This window comes from Lissotriton vulgaris, unplaced genomic scaffold (assembly GCF_964263255.1).
Source record: "Lissotriton vulgaris unplaced genomic scaffold, aLisVul1.2 SCAFFOLD_336, whole genome shotgun sequence".
In the NCBI taxonomy this organism is placed as follows: Eukaryota; Metazoa; Chordata; class Amphibia; order Caudata; family Salamandridae; genus Lissotriton; species Lissotriton vulgaris.
In genome coordinates this window covers 1,314,149-1,340,290 of record NW_028249992.1, presented here as the reverse complement: position 1 = coordinate 1,340,290, position 26,142 = coordinate 1,314,149, and the positions used below count along the sequence as shown (strand labels likewise).

Below are 26,142 nucleotides of genomic sequence, written 5' to 3'. Positions count from 1 at the left end.
AACATCCCCCTCCACCTGGGACGACTCCTTGTGGCCCCCTGCCCTGAGCTCCGCACCCAAGCCAACGGACCATGCACGCAACCTGGGCTTCATCCTGGACTCCTCCCTCACAATTACCAAGCAAGTCAATGCCATCACGTCAGCCTACTTCAACAAACTGCGCATGCTCCGAAAGATCTTCCCCACCGACACCAGGAAGACGGTCACCCAGGCCCTCGTCACCAGCCGACTGGACTACGGAAACACCCTCTATGCTGGAACCACAGCCAAACTTCAGCAAAGACTCCAGCGCATACAGAACGCCTCAGCACGACTCATCCTGGACACCCCCGCTTCAGCCACATCACACCACAGCTAAGAGACCTGCACTGGCTCCCCATCAGCAAGAGGATCACGTTCAGACTCCTCACCCACGCACACAAGGCTCTCCAAAACGTGGGACCCACATACCTCAACAACCGCCTTACATTCTACACGCCCACCCGCCAGCTCCGCTCCGCCAGCCTCGCGCTCGCCATCGTCCCACGCATCCGCAAGACCACCGCCGGAGGAAGATCCTTCTCCTACCTGGCGGCAAAGACATGGCACTCCCTCCCCACCCACCTACGACTTACCCAGAACTATCTCTCCTTCAGAAAACAGCTCAAGACCTGGCTCTTCGAGCAATAGCGGACTCCCCTCCCCCCCCAGCGCCTTGAGACCCTATGGGTGAGTAGCGTGCTTTACAAATTCCATGATTGATTGATTGATTGAGCCAGAATGTAATTTTGATTGGTGGAATAATATTCATGTTTACATTTTTTTCTTTGCTGCAACAGATTAGTAGGTTCTTTAAGGGCATTCCTCTTCTTTTAGGCTACATAATAAATCATGTGGCCCCCTCTCATTCGACGGAATCAGTCATTCTAAGTGTTGTGCATGACCTGACGGGAGGAGCTGACAGGGGTGCAGGCAAGCACTGGTCTTACTCGACCTGTCGGCGGCATTCGATACCCTGGATCATGTGATACTAACGGATAGAATGGCTGCAGCAGGTCTTAGAGGCACCACCTTGAAAAGGATGAAATACTTTCTGATAGATCTTACCCAATCAGTTAGGCTTGCGCCCTACAGCTCTGCCATTGTCACCTCAACCTGTGGGGTGTCTCAGGGCTCCACCCTGCCCCCCCACCCTTTTAACCTCTATAGTCGCTCCTTGATTCACTCCCTTCAACAAATGAAGGTTAAGATTTACAATTATGCGGACGATATGCAATTGATTTTTTCAATTGACGAGACTCAGGACTCCAAGGTATTCTTTCAAAACACTACGTTATTCATCAAAGACTGGATGAATGACAACCACCTTAAACTGAACTCTGATAAAACAGGGATAGTCATTTCCTACAATAGACTAAACCATTGGACGCCAACACCCTGGCCAAAAACATTAGGAGTTCCACTGACCCCCAAGAGTGCTGTTAAGAGTCTCAGCAACCAAAATGGCACTAACCTCTCTATGCAATCTCAGATAAATATGGTTACATCATCCTGCTTTTTTCAACTGAGTAACATCAGAAAAATCTGAAGATCTTTCGCTAGGGAAGCAACCATGGTGATTATGATGGCCATGATTTTTTATGATGGCCATGATTCTGTCCAGAATTGACTATGACAATGCCATTTACTTAGGTCTTACTATCTACCAAACGTATAAGCTTTAGTTCATACAAAATCAAGCTGTTTGAATCATCTTTCAACAACCAAGGCACTGTCATATGAAACTATTGATGACTGATCTACACTAGCTATGCGTTGTACAACGGTCCATGTTTAAAACAGGTTGTATTATCTTTAGGGCTCCCAGTTTTATGGTATTTATTTTTTTGCCATTTCCGTCTGTATTTATCCATATTTATTTTTCGGCATTTTTTCTGTATTTATCCACATTTATTTTTGCCACAAGCAAAAGACGGAGCTACAGCTAGTATTTTTCCACATTTATTTAAATTGACAATGCACACATGCGCTCAGTTGTTATTGGTCAACACTATATGCTGAAAAACCTGTAGTATATTTAGCACCAGACTCATTAATTCATAGTCAGAAATTAACAGGTAGCTGTCGTTTTTCAATGTAGTGATGACAGAACAGGGGTGCATTTTTGCCACCGGAAGCACAGTAGGGCTGTGCTCATCTAAAGAAAGAAAACACATAATTAACAGAGGAATAATTTTCAGTATTGGAATATGGTTGTTTTATTGTAACCTGCTTTGTTTCATTGGTGGGCTGCTGTGTAGTGGAAGAGCCCAGACGTAAAAAGCATGTCTTTGCACAACGGGCATGACTGCACACACAGTTTTAATCTATCAAAACTGCAAAGCGGACATCATCATCATGACTGTCGAGGCCATTGTCATGATATTTACTGTCATCGAGCCCAGTTGCTTTCACCAACACCAGTTTGGATTCTGGGACTTGACATTTTACTTTTCCAGCCATGTGAACTGGTGGGCCTACAATTTTACCAGGTGGGCCTGTAATCTAGTGCCTTAAATCACATAAGCCCTTCCTTTGTTTGAAAAAAAACATGCAGATGGTTTGTGTGGATGATGTAGTAGTATCTGTTCAATTGGACACAGCTGTAACCCACCAGGTCTCTTTGTACCAGAATGAAATAAAGGGGCAGAGAGTGTCTGGTGGGGTATGAAAGAGGCATGAAATTAAGTCAGAACTACACAGCTTTCGTATTCTGCACACCTGACATTCTACAGATGCGGCTGTGGCTGCTGGACAATAGTTATGCACTGAAACCGCTTCACACATCAGCACTGAACTTGTGTTGAAGACTGAGACCTGCGCTTTCTGTGTGTGTATTGCCATTTTGTATCTAAAATTTACTGCCCACCACTTTTAAAATCCCCCAGCCAAGGACATCCGATTGGTTGGTGACAGCGCGCATTGTGCTTAAATGACGCACTGGCTTAATCATTTGTAATTATTTAATGCACACGCACTCTGTGTTGTTTAATGAAACATTTAATTTCGCTTCATGCAGCCTGCCTGTTGGAATGCAACAAACATTTTAAGATATTATGAAAGCGTTTAAAACATGGTCCATGTTTTAAACGCTTTCATAATATCTTAAAATGTTTGTTGCATTCCAACAGGCAGGCTGCATGAAGCGAAATTAAATGTTTCATTAAACAACACAGAGGGCCTGATTCCCAGAATGAACTTAAGACTCAATCCTAAACTTACTACTATTTTGATATTCACAGAATGCACTTACTACTTTTGGCATTCACAGAATGAACTTACTACTTTTGGTATTCACAGAAGTTAGGATTTTGTCTTAAGTCTGTCTTAAGTCTGTTTTAAGACAAACTTAAGACAAAATCCTAACTTCTGTGAATACCAAAAGTAGTAAGTTAATTCTGTGAATGCCAAAAGTAGTAAGTGCATTCTGTGAATATCAAAATAGTAGTAAGTTTAGGATTGAGTCTTAAGTTTGAGAGAGCGCAAACTGAACAAAATGCATGAGTGCACCATAAGCATAAGTTAGTCGCACAATTATAATAGAAGTGTTTGTAAGTGTTGAAGAGATATTCACCTATACTTAGACGTGTGTAGTTAACATAGAGAATTCATATAGAAATGGGACTGACGCAGAAATGTGTGGAAAAATGTATTCTTATTAGACGTGATTAATCATGATCCATGTTATGTAGCTGCTAATGGAGGAATGTCATGCTGCAAAGCATAAAAGGGAGCAGGCCTCATGGCCAGGGCAGAAGGGTTCGGAAATGTACACTTATACATAAACATGGATTGTACTAATGGTATAGTAATTCCGTGTATTCGTTAGATTTATATTCCATGGAAGTGTTCCTTATAATCAAAGAATAAAGTGTTAACATGTTAGTTAATTCACGAAAGGATTTGTAGAGAATAAAACCTCTGCGAGAAGGGTTGTAGGCCTGAAGTGAAAAAAGGTTTTTCTGATTTACACGTGCTGGTACAGGCCGAGCTGTGTCGAGAAATAAGTTGCAAACTTCTGTTAGAAGTTTATGAGAATTGGGATCCAAGCTGCGGATGTCTGTCTGCAGGTGCGAGGGGGTTTCGATTAAAGTTTGATGAATAGAGCTCTGTTCAGAGAGACTGGTACAGACATGGAGGAGGGTTCAGGAATGTTTGGGGGGTATCAGCGTGCTGGAGAAGAAGCCTGAGAAGCAAGGTCAACGCTAAACACGAGGCCCAGAGGAAGATCATCATGGAAAAAGCCAGAACCGACACCACGTGAGGGGCGTCTTGTGAGGGGCGTTTCAACAGTAATTGTGTTTTTGTATTAGGGAGAGCACCCCTGGGTGGAGTTAGAGCAGATGCCTGAGGACCCTTCAGAGAGCGGATGGGTAGGCAGAGAGGGGTCATGACTGGAGATCATAGGTTTTCACCTAAAGACTAAGAGTGGGTGATCTTCTTAGGAAGACATTCACAGCTGACACCTTTGATAGGTTGGGATCTAGTTAAGTAGGGATACCATCTAGTACAGGGTAGGGACAGCCTAACCTGATTCCTTCCTTCCTTTGTAAATGACGGATAGATCACAATTCGTGTCTATGCTTGCAACCCTGCTGATTTTGGAACTAGTTCTAGTAGTGTTCTTTGCTCGCCTAAGAACTTTTAGAGAACATATGTTTGTATTAGTGCCTCTATATCTTTTGAATCTTGTTTTGAGATGCCTGTACTTGCAGTTATCAATGACTCTGTAATAAACCTTTAAACTTAGAAGTAGTATGTGGTTTTTCAGAGTCGAGTCCATTATTAGTCAAACTAACCTGGTATTAGATGCACTTTCTTTCCTCAATGACAGGCAATAAAGATTCAGTCGACCAGAACGGGGTTTAGATCTGGAGAGGTAAACAAGAGATCAAAAATCCCGCCCTCCCAGTTGGTAGCTATAGAGAATGGTTGCCTTCTTGAGGAAGGTGATCTAGGCCAGGTTAGATTACCCCAAGGCCCCTAGAGATCGATGATCGGAAGAACCGCCCGCCGAAGAGGGCGCTGACGGTGCGAGAAAGAAAAGCAGCAGTAACGGTCGAGAGTGAGTATAAAGGGTCATGCGTGTTAGATTGCGGTGTTTTTGTGTTGTATCTATGTTGTAATGTTTTGCGGAGTTGAATGCCTGTAGAGTGACTGTGGAACAGGTTGTGAGCGCGCGCAACCGGTGCAAATCTTAAGTTCAGAAGAGAGCTTAAGTGGTTCGGGTGTATCGGACATCCAGAGTAATTGTCAACCAGTGTGAAGGGGTTCATGAGGTACCACTGATCGCCCGCAGGACCGAGATAGGGGGAACGTAAGTGTGAGTGTGTGAGTAACGGACGCTGGTCGGAAGTTACCGTGTGTAAGCAACCTATCGGAGAGACGATTGCCTGAAAAGGCATTTCGTCAGTTGTGGTGACAATTACAGATAAACTGTGGACGCACAGGCAAGAGAAGTGATCGCTTGGTCGGAAGTAATCACCTTTCAGTGTATGAATGGGACGCATGCGTGACCGAGAGACGAGCTGAGAAAGGAGGGGAACTGCTGCGAAGGGGAGACGAGTGACGTCAGAAAGTGCCGCGCTGGGATTGGCCGGTACGGGTGAGACCGCGCTGTGATAGGCCAGCTAGCAAAGCCGCGCTAGGATTGGCGGATTGTCACCAGGAAGTAAACAGAATAGCGAAGCAGGAAATTGTACGTTTTATCATGAAATGTTTTAAATGGTTAAGAGCGGCGTTTAAGAGAGAGAGGCGGAGATCTTATGATGGGGAAGAAGCCCCGCCGGAGGGTACGCCGGCAAATTATATGGCAACGAATGTTGGGTTGCATACTATATTGTGGATTTCAAATTGGTGTAAGATTACAGAAGGGAATGAGGAACTGACGTTTCCAAAGTACGGGACGTTTAGATTAGAAGTATTACATCGACTAAAAGCAGTTATGACCTCAATGAGACCTCTGCCTAGACCGACCCAGTTTGAAGCCCTCAATGCATGGATTAGGGCGGCGCACGATAGAAACCAGAACAGGCGCCAAGAAAGGGTGAAAAGATCGGTAAGAGCAGTGCAGGATGCCAAATGGGATGCGGATGCTAAAAGATGGAGAGTGCATAACCTTGAAGTAAACAAACTGTACCCAGTGATAGAGGTGGCGGAAAACAGAAGCCCATTAGAGGAAGATGATGAGAGCGAGACAGAGGACAGCCTGGTAAATAGGTTGCTAACAGATAGGCCACCCCCGTACCACAAAGAGACAGAAAATGCCGAGCCCAAGGCGGGGGGGCTGGCATAGGGGAGTATAGACCGCTTCCTAACACAGATTGGGATCCCACTGCAAGTAAAGAATCGCCTCAACCTAGTCCGGTGCAGAGGGTAGTCGGAAGGTTTGTGGTACAAAAGGCGCCAGAAACGGAGCGTGCCACATCCTATGCACTGCCAGACGCCCTGCAAGTACCTGTTACTATAGGTCCCATAGTATCGATTTATGACCCAGAGAGAGCCAGAAGGGAGGAACAGGTACGACTGGACAGAGAGAGAGCAGAAATGGCGGGGAGGAACGATGCCATCAATTCCCCAAGGCAGCTGCCAGGACCAAGAGATTGGAGTACCCCAGTACATACAGCAGTAGATCCCACAAGAGATCTGGGGGGCCCGAGATGGCCGACGGATCTGAGGGGATCGGAACCGAAATCCTTCCAGGAGATAAGAGAGTACATGAAGGAATGGGATGCGGCACTAGAGGCTCACAAGAGCCTGATAGCAGCGGAAGCTGAAAGGGAAAGCCAGGGTAGCAGGATCCGGACTCACTGCGGGGCTGACGAGAGCAGTCCGGAGTGGGTCGGGAAGAGTCAGGAAAGTAGAGGAGATACTTGCCGTACCCGGAGCGAAGGTAGACCAGTACTGGAAAACAGGAGTACAGGCCCGGAGTGTGGGGGGGTGTCCCGTCCCATTCACAGTGAAGGGGATATGAGAACGCAGGAGTACAGGGACAGCTTTAAGTGCACACACTATGCGTCTGGCAATAGTGGACAAAACGAGAGTTGCGAGAGGTCTCACCATGACCCCTGTGATCACGGACATGAATGGAATCCAGGGGACAGGGGGAGCCGAGAAGGAGCTTACCAGATACTGAGTGACACTAGGCAAAGAGGGAATAGCGACAGGGTGGAGAACAGCAGAGAGTCCTATCATGGGGCCAAGGAGAACAGGCAGGATGGACAAAATGAAATTGGGGGAACCAGGGCAGTGTTTCACCACCCTCCAAGGGAAGATGGCCGAGCATGGGACTTAGAAAGATGGGAACAAGAGAGGACTCTCCTTAACACCCCTGAGCCTAGGCGTAGGACTCGGAGCTGGGATGGGAGAGATATCAATGAACACCCTAAGAAAGACATACTGCGAGCCGAGATAAAAGCCAAGAGACTTGATGTTGCCAGTTTAAGATCAGATCTGGATGACATGGTAGATGGTACTTTGCCTTTGGAGAGAATGGAGATGTACGAGCAGGATGAAGTACTGTTCATGGCAAAGGACATCACTAGGAAAGCGAGAGCAGCACATGAGAAATTAGTCGAACTGGCAGGAAAATACATGGTAGACTTGTCGAGGACCAAAGCGTTACAGGGTAACCACAGGCTACATTATTCAGATCAGGATCTAGATGAGAGAAGAACAATAGGACTAAAAACACACATAAGGGAATTGATCACTGGAATAAGGACATGGAGAGCGCTGGATAAATGGGAAGAAAGATGGTCCAAGAAAGGGACCGTCAGGAGGAGCATGCTTGGGATGTCCCCAGAGGGAGGGCTGCAGAAGATAGAGGCATACCCTTTGCGTGAGGTTGCAAACGGGAGCTACGTGCATGTGGCCTGGAGTAGGGGGGACTTAGCTGCCTTTACCAATTCCTTTCCTAAGTTGAGGGAGAACCCAGTGGAATGGTACAAGCAAGTGGAGAGGTTCGTAAAAATCTCCAAAGTACTATGGGTTGACCTGAACACCCTGTTTGACATTGTGGTACCAGGGGACCTGTGGTCAGCATGTAAGGTTAGTGCTGAATGGCCCACAGCGGAACCAGAGAGAGATGCACGGACTAATGGACCGTCCGAGACAGTCATGACAAAATATGAGAGAGTGATGACGTGGCTGAAGGAAAAGGTGCCAATGCAGGACATAGATTGGGTCAAAATAGATCGAACTAGGCAGGAACCCAAGGAGACATGAATATTATGAGAGACTGCTGAAGGCGTTTAAACAATATAGCGGGTTGGACGTAATGGATCCTAAAGACATAGGGCAGTTTGTGTCTAAGTTTGTTTTCGGTTTAAGACCGGATATTTGTTTAATGATTCAGCAACACTTGATTTGTTGGCAAAATAAACCTTTAGACGAAATTCTGAGATATGCTAGGTACTGCAGTGATGAGATAGATTCAAAGGCCAAAAAGCTAAAAGAAAAACTGATGGTGGTACAGATGCAGTCAGCTGGTAAGGGTGGACAACAACAACAGGGAACAGGGACTGTGGGCAGGAGACAGAACAACCAGAACAAAGGTAATGAGGAGAACTCCAACACAAGACCTAGAGTAGACATTGCGACATTAAAAAAGACGACCCGGTGCCATCAATGTAACGAGGTGGGACATTGGAAACGCGAGTGTCCCTACAACGTTGAGATTGGAGAACTAGAAAGAGAGGAGGAAGAGGTTCAAAACCCTCCAGGAAAAGGGGCAACAGCATACCAAGGAAGGGTGGTCAAAGGGGGGACCCCAGCTCCACAAGCCCAGTTCCCTCAACCACCCAGAATAGGGTCAGCGGGAAAGACCTATAGACAGATGCCTCTTTTCGTAGAAGGAGAAGAATGTTACTACTTGGATCCCCTAACGGGACAGAGAGTGGAGAGAGAAGACTGTACCCTCGGGGCTGTCTTAGAGGTGGATCAAAGGGGACCATACGTTGAGGCCGAAGTGGCAGGGTGCCCCACGACTTTCTTAGTAGACACAGGGGCCACTCGATCCACGATAAGATCAGCTGTAGTTCCAGGCCTGCCAATGTCAGGAGAAACGATTCAAGTGGTGGGGTCGCAAACAGAAGAATAACAAGCCCATTGACAGAACCAGTGCTAGTGAAAATAGGGAAATACAGCGATGAACATCAGTTTGTGGTGTGTGATTCTAGTCCTGTATGTTTATTGGGAAGGGATTTATTGTGCAAGTTAAATTGTACAATATACTGCACGCCACAGGGAGTGGAGGTACTGACTAATGATGATGACGCTGACTTTAAGGTCGCAAACTCAAGAACGTGCGTGGAGCTGTACCCCACTTTGACAGTGGATGAGCTTCCGTGGGATCTAAGGGAGACCGTAGCGCCCGAAGTGTGGGATTTCACTGGGGAAGAGATTGGACTAGTCAAGGGAGTGGACCCAGTGAAAATCATAGTAAAACCGAATGCTGAGTTTCCGAGAACACCCCAATATAAATTGACCCCAGAAACGATTGCAGGTATAAAACCCGTGATCGAGTCCATGATTAAGCAGGGAATACTGAAAGAAATCGCGGGTAGTCCGTGTAACTCCCCGATTATGGGTTTGCAGAAACCTAGTGGGAAATTCAGAATAGTGCAGGACCTTCGAAAAATCAATAACATAGTTGTTTCATGTTGTCCAGTGGTACCGAATCCATCAGTGATATTGTTTCAGATACCGTTCCAAGCCGAATGGTTCACAGTGATAGACCTTTGTCAGGCTTTCTTTTCGATCCCTTTGGACGAGGATAGCCACTTTCTTTTCGCTTTTAAGCTGGAAGGTCGCGTATTAACATGGTGTCGTATCCCACAAGGGTATACTGAGAGTCCATTGATCTTTAACCAGCTTTTGAAGAAAAATCTTGAAAGTCTAGTACTGCCCCAGAATTCGGTTCTGGTCCAGTACATAGACGACCTACTTGTCGCGTCAGAAACTGAAGAAGCTTGCAAGGTGGACTCCATTGCATTGCTAAATCACCTAGCTGCAAACGGACACAAGGTGTCCCCGAGCAAATTGCATGTTCCTAGGGATGGTGGGTTATTGCCGACAGTGGATAGCGAACTTTTCACTGAAAGCAAAACCCTTGCAAAAACTGACGCACAAGGAGGTGAGCGATCCGGTACCATGGGACAAAGATTGTTTTATGGCGTTCCTGCAGCTGAGAGAGGACCTGTGTCGTGCTCCTGCTCTGGGAATGCCAGATTACGACAAAACATTCTTGCTTTACTGTTGTGAAAGAGAGGGTTGTGCTTTGTCAGTCCTGGTCCAAATCCATGGGAATGCCCGTAGACCAGTCGCCTACTTTTCGGCTACCTTAGACCCAGTAGCCGCAGCGTTGCCCGGATGTCTCAAATCCGTTGCTGCAACGGGTGTTAGCATTGAGAGGTGTGAGAACATAGTCATGGGACACCAGTTAGAGGTGTATGTGCCACATTCTGTTGAACTGTTGATGACCAGGACCAAAACACAGCATCTGACCAATAGCAGGCTCACGCGCTATGAGCAAGTTATTCTTGCTGCAGAGAACGTGACCCTCAAGAGATGCTATGTTTTGAACCCTGCTACATTGATGCCACTCCCAAGTGACATTGATGATGATGTATGTACAGACCACGATTGCCTTGATGTGACTGAACTATGCACCAAACCGAGGCCCGACATCGTGGATGAGCCACTGACTGACCCTGATGAAGTTTTCTTTGTTGATGGCTCATGTGTAAGAGACGATGTTGGCCAGTTGAGAGCAGCTTATGCTGTTTGTACAATTACTGGAGTAGTGGAAGCCGCGTGCCTGGAAGGAGTACACTCCGCTCAGGTAGCTGAAATTGTTGCATTGACGCGTGCCTGCCTGGCAAGCAACCAAATTCGAGTCACCATATACACCGATAGCCAATACGGTTTCGGGGTAGTTCACGATTACGGGCAGTTATGGTCTCAAAGGGGTTACATGACCTCTTCAGGCTCACCCATTCGAAATGGTGAGTTTGTACGCTTATTGTTGGAAGCCTTGCAATGTCCGGCAGCTATTGCCGTTGTAAAATGTACCGCACATACGAGAAACACGGACTTTGTGTCACAGGGCAATAGATATGCCGACGAAGTCGCACAGTACTGTGCCGAACAAGGGTACTCTTTCACGGAGGTGGAAGTGGGTGGAATAAATGTAAGGACTGAATTAGCTATGATACTGGAAACTGTAGATACATGGGACGAGTTAAAATGTATACAAGAAAATGCACCAGATTTTGAGAAAAGAACATGGGAAACTGCAGGATGTGTGATAGGCGAGACCAACTTTTGGGTTTCAGCAGATGGAAGGGCAGTGTTGCCAAATGAGTTGGTGAGCCCAATGGCAAGACAAATACATGGTCCAGTACACCTAGGGAGAGACGCTATGCTGAGAGTATTCAGACAAACCTGGTACAACCCCAAGTTCAGAGTAGCAGCAGAAGCAGTGTGCCAGCGTTGTGTGACCTGTGAGCAGATGAACATAGGGAAAAGAACACCAGTCGCATTGAGTCACATAGGGAGGTCTGGAGGTCCATTCAATCGAATGCAACTGGATTTCATTGAAATGCCAAGGTGCAACCGCCTTCGATACGTGCTGGTGGTTGTTTGCATATTTTCCAGATGGGTCGAGGCATACCCTACACGCAGGTGTGACACCCTCACAGTAGCCAAGTTATTGCTTAGGGAACTCATTCCGCGCTTCGGGGTACCGGCCTCTGTGGAATCAGATAGGGGAACACATTTCAACAGCGAGCTTGTGAAGATGATTTGTGCAGCCCTGAACATAGACCAGAAATTGCATTGTAGCTATCGACCAGAAGCTTCGGGAATTGTGGAGCAGATAAACGGCACCATAAAGTCCCGAATTGCCAAAATGTGTTCATCAACGTCTCTGAGTTGGCCTGATGCCTTGCCACTAGTTCTTATGAGCATCCGTAGTACCCCAGACAGAAGAACGGGAATATCGCCACACGAGGTGTTAATGGGGAGGGCAATGAGATTGCCATCAGTACCGACTGCAGCCTTGTTGAATATCACAGATGATATGATCCTGGACTATTGTAAGGGTCTGTCTGACGCCATTCATTCTGTGTCCCTTCAGGTGCAGGCTGCCGAGGTCCCGTCGTGCCAGGACTTGTGTCATGACCTGTGCCCTGGGGACTGGGTACTGGTCAAAAAGCACGTCCGAAGAAGCTGCCTAGATGTTCGTTGGCGTGGGCCCTACCAGATCATCCTAGTCTCGAACACTGCTGTGAAAGTGGGAGGACTGCCCAACTGGATCCACGCGTCTCACACGCGGAGAGTTCCAGCACCTCTGGAAGAAACAGCTCCTCTCTCGGACGCACGTCCAGCTGTGGACAGAGAAGCCATAGAGGGGGCCAGCCAAGCTGTAGAGGTGCCAAAAGAAGCTGGGAACGTGTCTGACCAAGCTGAGGACAGTCAGTACAATAGTGAAACCGACGACGCCACAGAAGGAGGAAGTAGCTGGGAGTACGAATCAGACGCTGGCCAAGCTGAAAGTGAGTACGAGCAAAGCAGAAGGACAAGGAGCAGAAGGGCAAGGCGTGGAGAGGCTAGCTGGCCGCAAAGGAGAAGGTCAAGTCTGAGGTCGACTCCCGAGAGAACCCTTGCTCCAATATCCGAAGACTCAGACCCGGACGAAGGTGCTCTGGGCGCTGAAGCAACAGAACTAAGAAGGTCAAGGAGAGTACGTGTGCCTAACAGAAGATACGCCACTCCTGAGTGGACGTACCTGGCGACAGATGTCTTGGGAGCGAGTCACAGGGAGAATAAGGGCGGTGATAGTGACCAGCACTGAACCCATCATTACAGTAGAAGTACAGCTGTTGGTGCCTGGAGTCGAAACAGAAGGGTTACTAACGTTCAAAATCCCCAACCCTCCCTACCTGAGCAAGTTAAAGCACATGTTCTTCACCGAATTGCAATTCCCCGACTTTGGAACAACGATAACAAGTCATGAAGAGCACATTCTTCGTTTGGAGATATTGAACTACGCTATCCAAGCCGCTGGTCCAAGCCTCATTGTGGATGCTTAAAAACTTTGTATATAACCGAGAGTGAGAAGATAACCTAGCGCATAGTGAAAGCAGAGAAAACTTAGGGGTTTCCTTTAAGTTGACGGAGAAGGGCTAGGGTTGTCTGTGTTAAAGTTCAAAGAGACTTTGCCTTAAAGAGGTTGCCAGCTTCCGATTGTGTGGTTCTCAAGACTGAAGGAGCAAGAGAGACTGTAAAGGAACATTAAAGAGAAAGAACTTTGTGTTGAAAAGGAGAAAGGAATCATACTGTCTGAAGAACATGGAAGCCGGTAATCCGAACCGCAGAGCCAAATGTATAGTAGGCACACTAATAGTGGTAGTGATATTTCTTATAGCTTTAGTAGTTACTGTATCATATGTGATGGGACACGAGAGTGAGGCAAGGGTAACAGACACCAAATCTGTAGTGACACCAAAACCCACTACTGCTGATGAGAAAGGGGAAACAAACAAAGGAGAAAGCGTTATTAGCAGCAGAAGCCCGTAGGTTACATATGGATGAGTCCCAGGGTGACTATAGGTCAAATGCTTATGCCAAACTGTTATACTAATACGTGGATGCCATGGAGGTCAAAGACTGTTATGTGTGTATGCAACTGCCTGCGTCTGTAGATGAAGGCATTAGATATCATCACCTACCACTGACTTATGGCATTACATGTAGCTTATTGCTTAGCATATTTTATGGAAAAGATAATTTTGAATATTATTTTTCTAATTACGATGCAGTGTTACCAGAAGTCCCAAATTACAAGCAAATGAATAAGTGGGACTATTATAAGAGTGAAGACAGATTGGCAAAGTTCTTCATTCCCTGGGATACCCTAGATACTTCACATGCCCGCAGAAACAATCTGACTTGCAAAGTGTCAGAAGTCGAGAAGAAGTTTATAGGGCAAGTGGATGATCGTTATAGAAGGCAAAAGATTCTGAAGAAATCAGGACAGTGGAAGACAGATTGGACTGAGGAGGAGAAAGCACACAAAAGGAAGGGTAGTAGTGGTCCCATAGCTTTGGATAGAACGCAGAGAGGGAAGTTATGCCTTCACAGAAGTAAAACGTACTACGAAAATGTATTCGTAGGGGAGGTCAGTTGTGAACATGCTTTTTGATTAGAATATTACACAAAGGACTTCTTGAAAGGAATGCAAGTGATTCCAAATGTATATTTTGTATGTGGAAGAAATGCCTATGTGAGACTACCTGATAACTGGTACGGATCATGCTATTTGGCCATTGTCTTCCCCAAAATATACCACGCTCAAGACTTAGAGATCATAGAGGGCAAGGTCTCAACAAGAGGGAGAAGAGACCTAGGGGATGCAGAAATAGTTGGAGACGTATTTGGAGCTGCATTTCCTCTTTTAGGACTGATCCTCAATGATGTCAAAATTAGGAGACTGGCAACAGTCGTAGACAGATTGTCTGCCAGTACTGCTAGATCCTTAATGCTGGTGGAAGGAGAGATGCAATCGATAAGGGCCATGGTGCTCTAGAATCGTCTTGCGTTAGACGTTCTGCTAGCAAAAGAGGGCGGAGTCTGTAAGGCTTTGAAGGTCCAGGAATGCTGCACTTACATTCCAGACAATTCAAAACCTCTTGAGAAAGTTATTATGAACATAACTAATATTCACAAAGAGCTCGAAGACCTGACTAAAGTAAATGTTTGGGAAAAAGTGGGTCATGGAATCGGTGAAGTTGGAGGTTGGTTCGCCAACATAGGGAAGAGCTTTGTATGGTACATACTGAAGCCTATCATCATAATAGTGATCTGTGTGATCATGTTGTGGGGATTGGTGAGGTCGTACCAATGGTACAGATCAAATAGGTTGGAGAGATCCAGGAGAGAACAGGAACGGAGATTAGCTGCCATGCAGGACAATCAGTACAAGAGTCTGAGGGCTCTCGAATTGCTGAAACGAGGGGGGGTTGCAACTAGTTCAGTTTGAATTTTGATGATGACCACGAGAGGTCATCAAAGGGGGGAACTGAGAGAGCGCAAACTGAACAAAATGCATGAGTGCACCATAAGCATAAGTTAGTCGCACAATTATAATAGAAGTGTTTGTAAGTGTTGAAGAGATATTCACCTATACTTAGACGTGTGTAGTTAACATAGAGAATTCATATAGAAATGGGACTGACGCAGAAATGTGTGGAAAAATGTATTCTTATTAGACATGATTAATCATGATCCATGTTATGTAGCTGCTAATGGAGGAATGTCATGCTGCAAAGCATAAAAGGGAGCAGGCCTCATGGCCAGGGCAGAAGGGTTCGGAAATGTACACTTATACATAAACATGGATTGCACTAATGGTATAGTAATTCCGTGTATTCGTTAGATTTATATTCCATGGAAGTGTTCCTTATAATCAAAGAATAAAGTGTTAACATGTTAGTTAATTCACGAAAGGATTTGTAGAGAATAAAACCTCTGCGAGAAGGGTTGTAGGCCTGAAGTGAAAAAAGGTTTTTCTGATTTACACGTGCTAGTACAGGCCGAGCTGTGTCGAGAAATACGTTGCAAACTTCTGTTAGAAGTTTATGAGAATTGGGATCCAAGCTGCGGATGTCTGTCTGCAGGTGCGAGGGGGTTTCGATTAAAGTTTGATGAATAGAGCTCTGTTCAGAGAGACTGGTACAGACATGGAGGAGGGTTCAGGAATGTTTGGGGGGTATCAGCGTGCTGGAGAAGAAGCCTGAGAAGCAAGGTCAACGCTAAACACGAGGCCCAGAGGAAGATCATCATGGAAAAAGCCAGAACCGACACCACATGAGGGGCGTCTCGTGAGGGGCGTTTCAACAGTAATTGTGTTTTTGTATTAGGGACAGCACCCCTGGGTGGAGTTAGAGCAGATGCCTGAGGACCCTTCAGAGAGCGGATGGGTAGGCAGAGAGGGGTCATGACTGGAGATCATAGGTTTTCACCTAAAGACTAAGAGTGGGTGATCTTCTTAGGAAGACATTCACAGCTGACACCTTTGATAGGTTGGGATCTAGTTAAGTAGGGCTACCATCTAGTACAGGGTAGGGACAGCCTAACCTGATTCCTTCCTTCCTTTGTAAATGACGGATAGATCACAATTCGTGTCTATGCTTGCAACCCTGCTGATTTTGGAACTAGTTCTAGTAGTGTTCTTTGCTCGCCTAAGAACTTTTAGAGAACATATGTTTGTATTAGTGCCTCTATATCTTTTGAATCTCATTTTGAGATGCCTGTACTTGCAGTTATCAATGACTCTGTAATAAACCTTTAAACTTAGAAGTAGTATGTGGTTTTTCAGAGTCGAGTCCATTATTAGTCAAACTAACCTGGTATTAGATGCACTTTCTTTCCTCAATGACAGGCAATAAAGATTCAGTCGACCAGAACGGGGTTTAGATCTGGAGAGGTAAACAAGAGATCAAAAATCCCGCCCTCCCAAGTTCATTCTGTGAATCGGGCCAAGAGTGCGTGTGCATTAAATAATTACAAATGATTTTACCAGTGCGTCATTTCAGCACATGGTACAAGAGCCACAACTCACACAACAATGGTGTGAATAGAGGCTCCGAATCTGACTCTGGCAGGGGCTCTAAAAGGGGTGAAGCCTCATTAACAAGTAAATGGTCTTTCAAAGACCTGTTAATTGCTCGGGTGCGGCTGGCAGCTCAGTGTCTGCCCGGGAAGGTGTCTCAGCCCGGGCTGACACCTCTTAACCCTCTAAGGAGGGGGAAACACAAGATTGCAGCACAACAAAATGTACTAGTATTTTCCCGTTTTTTACATATAAGTACAGATAAAGGAAAACTTGTTTTTCGTCTGTAATTATATGTAAAAATCCGTAAAAACGGAAAACCGGGAGCCCTAATTATCTTCAAGTCAATCAATAACAGGGGCCCAAAATTTCTCTCCACAAAGATCCATCCTTACCTCCCAAAACGGAATCTCAGATAGGCACAAATTAATTTGTTGACAGTCCATAGATTTAACCGCAAAAGAATGGGCGCTTCACAATTCTCTAAGTTGGGTCCCCAACTCTGGAATTCTAAGCCGATCGAGATCAGACAGACAACTGATTATATGTGTTTTAGGAAAAACTTGAAAACCTGGCTTTTCACACAGTCCTATTGCTAGACATAACTTCTTTGGTGGTTCGTAACTTAGCGTCAAGAGACCTTTTGGTGCATGTGCGCTTTTTTAAATTCCCTCATAACATAACATAACTTATAAGTCCCTATTAAAGAGGTACTACGTGTACACAGGGCCTGTAAAAGAAATGCTACTACTGGCCTGAGGCACTTATTGTGCCACCTACTTAAGTGGCCCTCTAAAACATGTTTCTTGTCTTGCATTGTAGTCTGTCCCCCAGCCAAAATAACCAAATAAACCTTTTGCCAGGCTCAAACCTTCATGTTTAATATATATGTCACTCTTTTTGTGGGACCGAAACAGCTCATATGCAGGGCACAGTGTTTTAGAAAGTTGGACATGCGTTTAGCTTGTACGTGTCCTGGTAGTGAAAAACTCCTAACTTCTTTTTTCACTATTGTGAGACCGACTTCTCCCACAGGATAACATTGGGTTACCTTTTCACATTAAATAAATGCGACACTTTTGATTGGTAACAGGCAGAACATCATGTTTGGTCTCCAAATGGTTGTAATTTAAAATCCTCTTTAATGGTAAAGTCAGATTTTGACTCACAATTCTGAAATGCCACTTTAACAAAGTTGACATTTTCTTGTCCTGGGACACATGGCTGTGAATACTTGGCCTTTGTGTAGTCCTCCCAAACAGTGAGACAAAGGGGGACTAAGCATTGGCAGGATAGGCCATCCTGTCAGTATAGGTGGGATGTAACTGTCCCCTACCCCACTTACATTTCAAAAGGCTGCCTCCAACACACTAAGGACCATTGAACCAGCCTCTTGTCACCCTAGATCTCTTGTAGTATGGGCAGTGGAAGGGGGACATTTCCAGAACTAGATGTAGAAAGAAGACCTAGACGTTTATCTCACTTCAAAGGCTGGCTCCAGGTATAAATATTGGCCCCTCAGCCTAACTCTTCAGTACACTCCTGGACCGGTAAAAGACTCAAGAGGAACTGCCTTGTTCCCCAGAGAACGGCCCTGTTTTAGAGGCTTGCCTGAACCCCCAGAGGACTGCCCTGCTGCTACTAGAGGACTGCCCTGCTGTTATAGTCCTGCCTGGACCTCCGGAGAAGTGTCCTGCTGCTTGGGGAATGCCTTACTGAAGGAGAACTGGACCTCCTCCTTGCTCTCTGAAAGACTTAAGTGGCTCCAAGGGTCATTTGGCTGACCTCCTGTTCTGAGCTACAGGGACAGGGACACTACACACTTCAGAGGCCTCCCTGCAACTGCCCTGCTGCACTTGACCTGTCTGTACCTGCAACTAGACCTGCATGAGCCGTGCTGGCCTCTGATGAAGTACGTTCCTAATCTCCAAAAGGTGCCTCCCCAAGTCTTGGGCCCTGGGTTGGAATCAGAGAGAACTCCTCTTGGTTTAAATGAAGTGCAATCAAATCTGGTATGAAGCAACGCAAGGCCTATCTACACAGCCACAAGCTTCAACAAAACTGACTCTGAGCGACGCCAAGTCTGGCAAAGCCTCGCCGCACAGCCTAATTGGGATCGATGGCAGACGACACATGGCGTTGCAAAGCAACACCACACAGACCTCACACAACGGACATAAGGTACAATCATCAGTGGGCCAAACTCGGTTCTGTGCCCAACTTGCATTCCATCGTGGTCGGCCTGAACTTGTGACTTTGTCCCATCCAATTTGAGCAGATACCCACTGTTAGTGCTACCTGCTTCTTGGCACTATTTTTCTTAGATCTTTAAAACTCAATGTCTTCGGAACTGCCTATTGGAGTTTGTTATTAATTAGAATGTACTCTAAATTGTTTTGGGATTTCTCTTCTATTGTATTACACTTTATTACCGTTATTGTGTTGCATAAATACTTAACACATTGCCTCTAAGTTACCCTGACTGCTTTTGTGCCAAGCTACCCTAAGGTTAAGCATAGGTTAATTTAATGGTTTTTGTGGTTCACTCTGACAAGGATTGTGGTTATTGCATGATGACACCCCTCAATCAAAAACCTGCTCTCTTATAATATTTGGTTCAATTTAAGAATGAAACATTAAAAAAGAGATCTCACAACAAAAAGACGTTAACACTTAAGGAAAACAGTAGGAAAACAGAAAGAGAGAGATAGGTTAAACAACAATAGGAAACCCTCTAAAAACACACAAGTGAGGTATGGTAAAATGTAGAAGGGGTTTTAGCCATAAATGTGAAGTTAAAGTGATAGAACAAGTTCAGTACGAGGAGTGGAAAGACACCATAATGGACGAACAATCAGAACGCCCAAAGACAAAGAAAAGAAAACATGAATAGGAATCTGGATAGATATCTGTAAAAGAATGATAGGCAAATAATAGATAAAACAAGGAAAAGAATAAAAATACTAAAATATATTTACCTCAACATGATGGAAGTAAAAGACAGATGCATTCAAAGCCATCAAATAAAATAACGAGACAACATTTGACGATGAATAGGACATTCACGAACATCATTATGACAAATCAACAGTCTGTAAAGAGAACAAAAATACAGTTAAGTGATATCCAGATGATAATATTCTAAAAAATTATATATTCAATAATAGATACAACTAATCAAAGCGATGCAGTAAACTTGCTAGAAGAAAAAATTGATCTGTGGTTCTGTTTATTTCTTCACATGAGAGCGCAAGGTGAGAGCAGATAAATGAGAAAAAACCTTCATCCCTTCAATATGTATTGTAAAATGGAAATTTTAGAGCAGCTGTATGCAATTGAAGTCTTAATCCGCTTGCTTGAATTAAGAAGAAATATAAAGTAAGTATCAACACTGGTCCAAAAACACTTACCAAAAGCGTGGCCCAACACTCGAGCTGTTTCTGTCCTGCCCGCTTTTAAAAAATGGCATGCCTGTCATTTTCTGTCCATTATGACAGAAAGCGGGTCTGGGGGATCTGGAACTCAATTGCTGGTCAACCATCTTGCGGGTGCCCAAACTACGCCCCTGAACACTGAATGGTTTAAACTGCAAATAAGGTACAAAATATGAGACCAGAGGGGGAGTCGAGAGAATGGAATCATGAAAGGATAATAATTGGTATGTTGAAGAGTATGCAGAGAAGACCTCTGGGAGTAATGATCTGATGTGAGGTGCTAGGCTCAGATAGGACAAGTTAAGATCAGCTTGACATGGTTAAGATGCATGAACTCCAATAAGTGATTCATCATGATTCAAAAGAATTGAAGAACCAGGCAGCTCAAGAAAGTCCAATAGGAGGACTTCAGCCCTGATACCAACAAGAAGATTCTGGTTTGTAATGTATGTATTTTTCTTTGGAATGCAGGTCGCCCAGATCCTGATTGGACTGATGCAGATCATCCTGGGCATCATCTTGGCCATCTCTATGAGAGCAATCTTTTCTGTAGGAGTAATCGTCGGCATTCCCTTTTGGGCTGGACTCTTCGTAAGTATAAGAGCTGCAGTAGGGAAGAGGCACCATTGGATCTTCTGCACACTACGGTCCAGATTTACCAAGTTGTCATACAGCGCAGTACCCAAAGTTACTTTGATGCATTGTGTAAGAGGGAGAGACCAGGAAAGCTCCATATTTAACAGTGGTGCACAATCAGGGTGCCTAGCACCATGCAGACTACAGTGCAAAGGTGTTTGTTCATGTCTAGCATATGATTTGTACTGAAAGGTTTAGTGAAATACTATGCCTAGACAAACTTTAATGTTTTTGCCACTTTGGATGTGTGCTGTACATTGCAGCATGCATGAAAAGAGAAAAAAGAGAAGGAGAAATAAAAGCATTTCTTTTTTTATGCCCGCCTCAATAAGGTGTTATTTTTGGGTGCAAACTACTATCTGCTATTGTTAGTAGGTAGGGTTTTGCATCAAAGTTATGGTTGATGCATGGGAAAGCACATGTACCACCAATGGAACGCCTGTAAAAGCAAAGTCATGCAAATCAGCACAAAACGCTGCTTTGTGTTACTTTCAGGAAACATTCTCGGGCAAAACACATTTTGCAATGGAAAGCAAATTGAAAATAAGCATTTATTTTTTGTGATGCAAGCTTGGTGCAAAATGTTAGCATTTCTGAACCTATTTGTTGAAATCCTTCGCCCCTGCTGGTCCTTACGCCTTCCTCTTGCAGGATACTAGCCCAAAGTTGTCACTCTTGCATGAAAGTGTGCAGTATCCGAAAGTGGGTCCCCTTACTTATTCATCTACATGCTGATACAAGGACAGCCACTGATTTAACATGCATTGGCACAGCAATAGATCTCATCTATTGGCTTTGACAATGTGTTTTAGATATGCTGTGTGCCAGTGTGGCTGCTGTTCAGCATGGCTAAAAGTTAGTAGCCTGGCATGGAGTAGGTTGAGGTAGATTAAGGTAGATTGTAGTAGATTGGGATAGAGAGGTGTAGAGTGGAGTAGATTGTAGTAGAGTAGATTAGGGTAGAGTGAGGTAGGTTGCAGTGGGGTAGATTGGGGCAAATTGTACTAGAGTGGAGTGTGGTAGATTGGATGAGGTAAACTACAGTGAAGTTGAGTGGGGTAGATTGGAGTGGAGTGGGTTGGAGTGCGGTAGATTGGTGTGAGGCAGATTGATCTTGGGTAGATTGGGGTGGCTTACAGTGGTGTTGAGTAGATTGAGGTAGGTTGGAGTGAGGTGGACTGGTGTAGATCACAATCAGGTAGGTCAGGGTAGATTGGGGTAGGGTGGAGTGGGGTAGATTGGATGGGAATGGGTTGTTTGGAGTGGAAGTGGGTGGAGTGGAAAAGGTCCAGGGAATGTAAGGCTTTGAACAACACTTGACAGACTTAAAACAGACTTAAGACAGAATCCTAACTTAAGTCTGTCTTAAGTCTGTCTTAAGTCTGTCTTAAGACAAAATCCTAACTTCTGTGAATACCAAAAGTAGTAAGTTTAGGATTTTGTCTTATGTTAGTTCTGTGAATCGGGCCCAACCTGTTTAGCGATTAACTCAAAAACGTCCAAAATAAACTGGCATGAGATTCCTGATCTAAACACACTTTACGTTTTGGGGCACAGGTATTATACAGATTATCCCAAAAACTTTCGGGAGTGATCATGTCCAACCTTACTCTACGTGCTTGGTCTTTAGGTTTGATGGTAGTATTGGTGAGTTGACTAGCAATCCTACCCTTAAAAGCGTCTCATAGATAGAGATCTAGTTGCAAGGGGTTATGATCACGAAATGGATTCTGAGTAACACTTAAGTTTCCTCCAGCAGGTATTAACGGGGAGGATACCAGTATGTGGTCAAGTACACTTTGACAGCCATGGCCAGTATAGGTAGCTACTGGTACAAGTCCATCTGATTGCTGTAGGCAGGTCAGGTTATGGGCTGAAAGAATACCTTCTAAGAAGGTACCAGACAGGGAATGTTCAAAATGTTTTTGCCCCTGCAAACTGACCTCCTCCTCCAACAATGCCAAACAATTAAGAGGGCAAGTACGGGTGTTAAAATCTCCCAGAATTAGTGTATTGTGGTAGGCTTCGGTGCTTTCCCCATAAGCCACTAAAAACCCTCCAATGCTATTAGATGCTCAGTCACATTGGTCCTTGTAAAGGATTTGTAGAAATTGACCACAAGGAGTGTGGGTAAGTTCTTCCCTGTCAGTTCTACAGCTAACACGTGGGGTGAGCAGAGATCAATCAGATTGATATTGTATGAGAGTTTAAGACTAAGCAACAAAAGACCCTCCTCCCTCCCCCCCCCGGCTCTGCCCATTTTTGACTTTACAGCGGGTTTCCAAAATGATACATAGCCATCCAAAAAAAAGTGGTCAGTGGGCTTCCATGTTTATTGTAATGCTACGATATGGTAAGTGGTCACAAAACGTGGACAAGCAGTATCACCCTTTTTTTACCTTAGCCCAGCTATGTTCAATGAAAGTACAAAATCATTGGTAAATCTTGGGCCAGGTACTCACAGTTCCAATGGCAGTAGCAACTGGAGTGAAGTAACATAGAATTTAAGCTAAAACTATTTCTTCTCATGCGTAATTAATTTTCACATACACAATCCATTGGGTATAGCGTGCCCTAAAAGATGTTTTGGAGAAACACAGCAAGATTGTACATACTACATGCATGTGTCTCTAAGCATGACATGTAAATATGGTGAATTATTTTATTGCGATTTGTTTAAACTAAATCACTTCTTTATTGATATTCACCAGTTTATCATTTCCGGGTCCCTGTCTACTGCGGCTGAGCGGAACAGAAGCATATGTCTGGTAAGTACAATATATTCTGCAGTCATGTCAGTTTTCAGCCATCATGGTCTATTACTTCGATGTTCGTTGGTGATGTGACCTGTATACTGAAGATGCATCTACAAACCCCAGAGTAATGTAGTGGAGTAGCCAGTGTGTCTAACCAGCAGCAGCTCCTCTGCTATGGCGGAGGAGCATAGTCCCCTCTGCTGAGAGCCAGCTGAGAGCAACAGGAAAAATAAAATGATAATAAAGCCCTTTTTTTATCACTTTATTTTTCTTTCCGCTGTCGCTAGAGGGAACCAAGACGGGGTGGGGTCATTATGATAGGAGAGGAGTAGTGCACACTGTAAGTGCGCATGACGGTTTGGCTGGCTGTCTAAGGCCAGCCAAGCCGTCATGTGCACTTAGATGTCTCTCCACCCAAATTGTGATGCGCAGCCAGGTGGAGAAGAGGCAAAGGCTCCTAGAACCTGAGTGAGTGTAAAACCAGCCTGCTCAGGCCAATCACGGTGCTGCTCTGTATTACCAGTATGAGAGCAGTGTCTTGATTGGCATCTAGGAACCTGTGCAGTTTGCACCAGCCCGTAGAGAATTGGAGTCCGGACCGGAGCAGAAGAACCACAAGACGGAAGCCAGCAGCGGCATGTGTTTTTGTATATTATTTTTTTGTGGTTGCCCCCCCACACCTCTCCACCCCTTGCAATGAAGAGCAGCTGTTACTGTGTCTAACGCTTCTGCTTGAATTGTAAAATACAGCAGTAAGCACGGTTCAAGGAGCCCCTCACGTCTCTCGGCCCCGGTGCCACTGCACCATTGGAAGTTAGACTCCTGTATATGTGTAGAGTGGGAAGGATGTTTGGGGTTGTCTAAGCCCTGCCACCCTCTCTCGCTTATCTTATGATGTCATCAGCTCCTGCCATTAGCTCTCTTACCATTACCACTACTATCGTACCTTTTTTTACATTGCCTCATACCCCTAAATGTATCATTAACTATGCTATTATCTCGCAGTTCAATGTACCCTTTAAGGCGCGAGCATCATCCCTGTTAAATCAATCAATCAATCTGTCAATCAATCAGGGGCTTCTAACGCGCGCTACTCACCCATGAGGGTCTCAAGGTGCTGGGGGGAGGGGAGTGCAGCTCCGGGTCACCAAAAAAGCCAGGTTTTGAGGCTCTTCCTGAGGGTGTGCAGGGTAGGGGAGCTTCTGATGTTGACTGGGAGCTCCTACAAGCTGCGGTACACTCTCGTGCTTCCATGACTGAATTTTAACATGCTAAAACTTTGTAAAATTGCATAGCTAAATGTTTTTACTACTGTTCGATTTCTTATGTGCAGAATAACACTGCTCGTAACTGAAATCTGTTTATGATGCTGCTAGTAGTGGCGCAAATAGAAATGGGGTTTTAATTTAATCACACTTGCACTTTGATGTTAATGACTGCCAGAACCATTGCAAGTTATGGTACTTTATTTGTAATGTATTGCCGATTTTGCACATTGGTCTAAATTTCATATTTGCACTATGCCGTTATTGCTTCTAGACCTTGTATATCTGCCCAACTTTTAAAAGGTAAGTTTATCTCTTTGTAATATTGTTTGTACTGGAAGATAATGTGTATTGATGTCTTTTCTGTTTTTTAAAATTGTACTGTATTTTTATTATTGGTGGTGATGAACTGTGCTTTTATGGATATTCTTTATCCGAATAAAGATTATTTGAATTGAATTGAATTGACTGGGAGCTCCTTCCAGGCCTTGGCTGCAACGTTGGAGAAGGCTCTTCCACCTGCTCTGGTTCTGTGGATGTGTGGGGCCTCTGCTAGGGTGAGGTCGGTGAAGATGAGGTTTCTTTTGGGTACGTGGAAGGAGACACTTTCTTTGAGGTACACGGGTCCGATGTTGTGGAGAGATTTGGAGGTGTGGGTGAGTAGCTTGAAGGTTACTCTCTTCCCAACAGGGAGCCAGAGGAGGTCACGCAGGTGTTGGGTCATATGCTCATGTCATGGGGTGCTGAGGATGAGTCTGGCTGTGGTGTTCTGTATTGTCTGGAGTTTGCGTAGCAGGGATTTGTTGATTCTAGCATAGAGGTTGTTACCGTAGTCCAGTCTGCTAGTTATGAGTGCATGGGTGATGGTCTTTCTGACTTCGGAGGGTATCCACATGAAGGTCTTGTGGAGGATGCAGAGGGAGCTGAAACAAGTGGAGGCGACGGCGTTGATCTGGCGAGTCATAGTGAGGGAGGAGTCTAAAATGATGCAGTGGCTCCAGGCATGGTCCGTCGGTGTGGGTGGGTTTCCGATGGAGGAGGGCCACTTGTTGTCCCAAGTGGTGGGGAAGGGTCCGAGGACGAGGAGCTCTGTCTTCTATGAGTTGAGCTTTGGGCAGCTGTTGCTCATCCAGGCAGTGATGTTTATCGTTCCTTCTTGGAAACCAAGTCTGGTGTCTTCAGGGTTCTTTGTGAGGGAGAGGATAAGCTGGATGTCATCGTCGTAGGATACCATGCTGAGCCCATGCTGTCTGACGATGGCGGCGAGAGGGGACATGTAGATATTGAGGAGCGTGGGGCTGAGCGATGATCCTTGGGTACTCCGCAGTTGATCTCTGTGGGTTCGGAGAGTCTGATTCTTTGGCTTCTTCCAGAGAGTAAGGAGCGGATTCAGTCGAGGGCGGGTCCCCGTATGCCAT

The 26,142-nt window shown here is 45.1% G+C and overlaps 1 protein-coding gene across 1 annotated transcript in view; it reads left to right on the top strand.

Moving 5' to 3' along the window:
- The window catches only part of LOC147663436 (membrane-spanning 4-domains subfamily A member 4A-like), a 101,936-nt gene that overhangs the window by 36,115 nt on the left and 39,679 nt on the right, over positions 1 to 26,142 (top strand). Inside the window, exons 4-5 of the mRNA XM_086950463.1 lie at positions 20,539 to 20,658; positions 23,415 to 23,471. Of these exons, the coding sequence (XP_086806589.1) occupies positions 20,539 to 20,658; positions 23,415 to 23,471 (177 nt within the window). The remainder of the gene's footprint in view (positions 1 to 20,538; positions 20,659 to 23,414; positions 23,472 to 26,142) is intronic.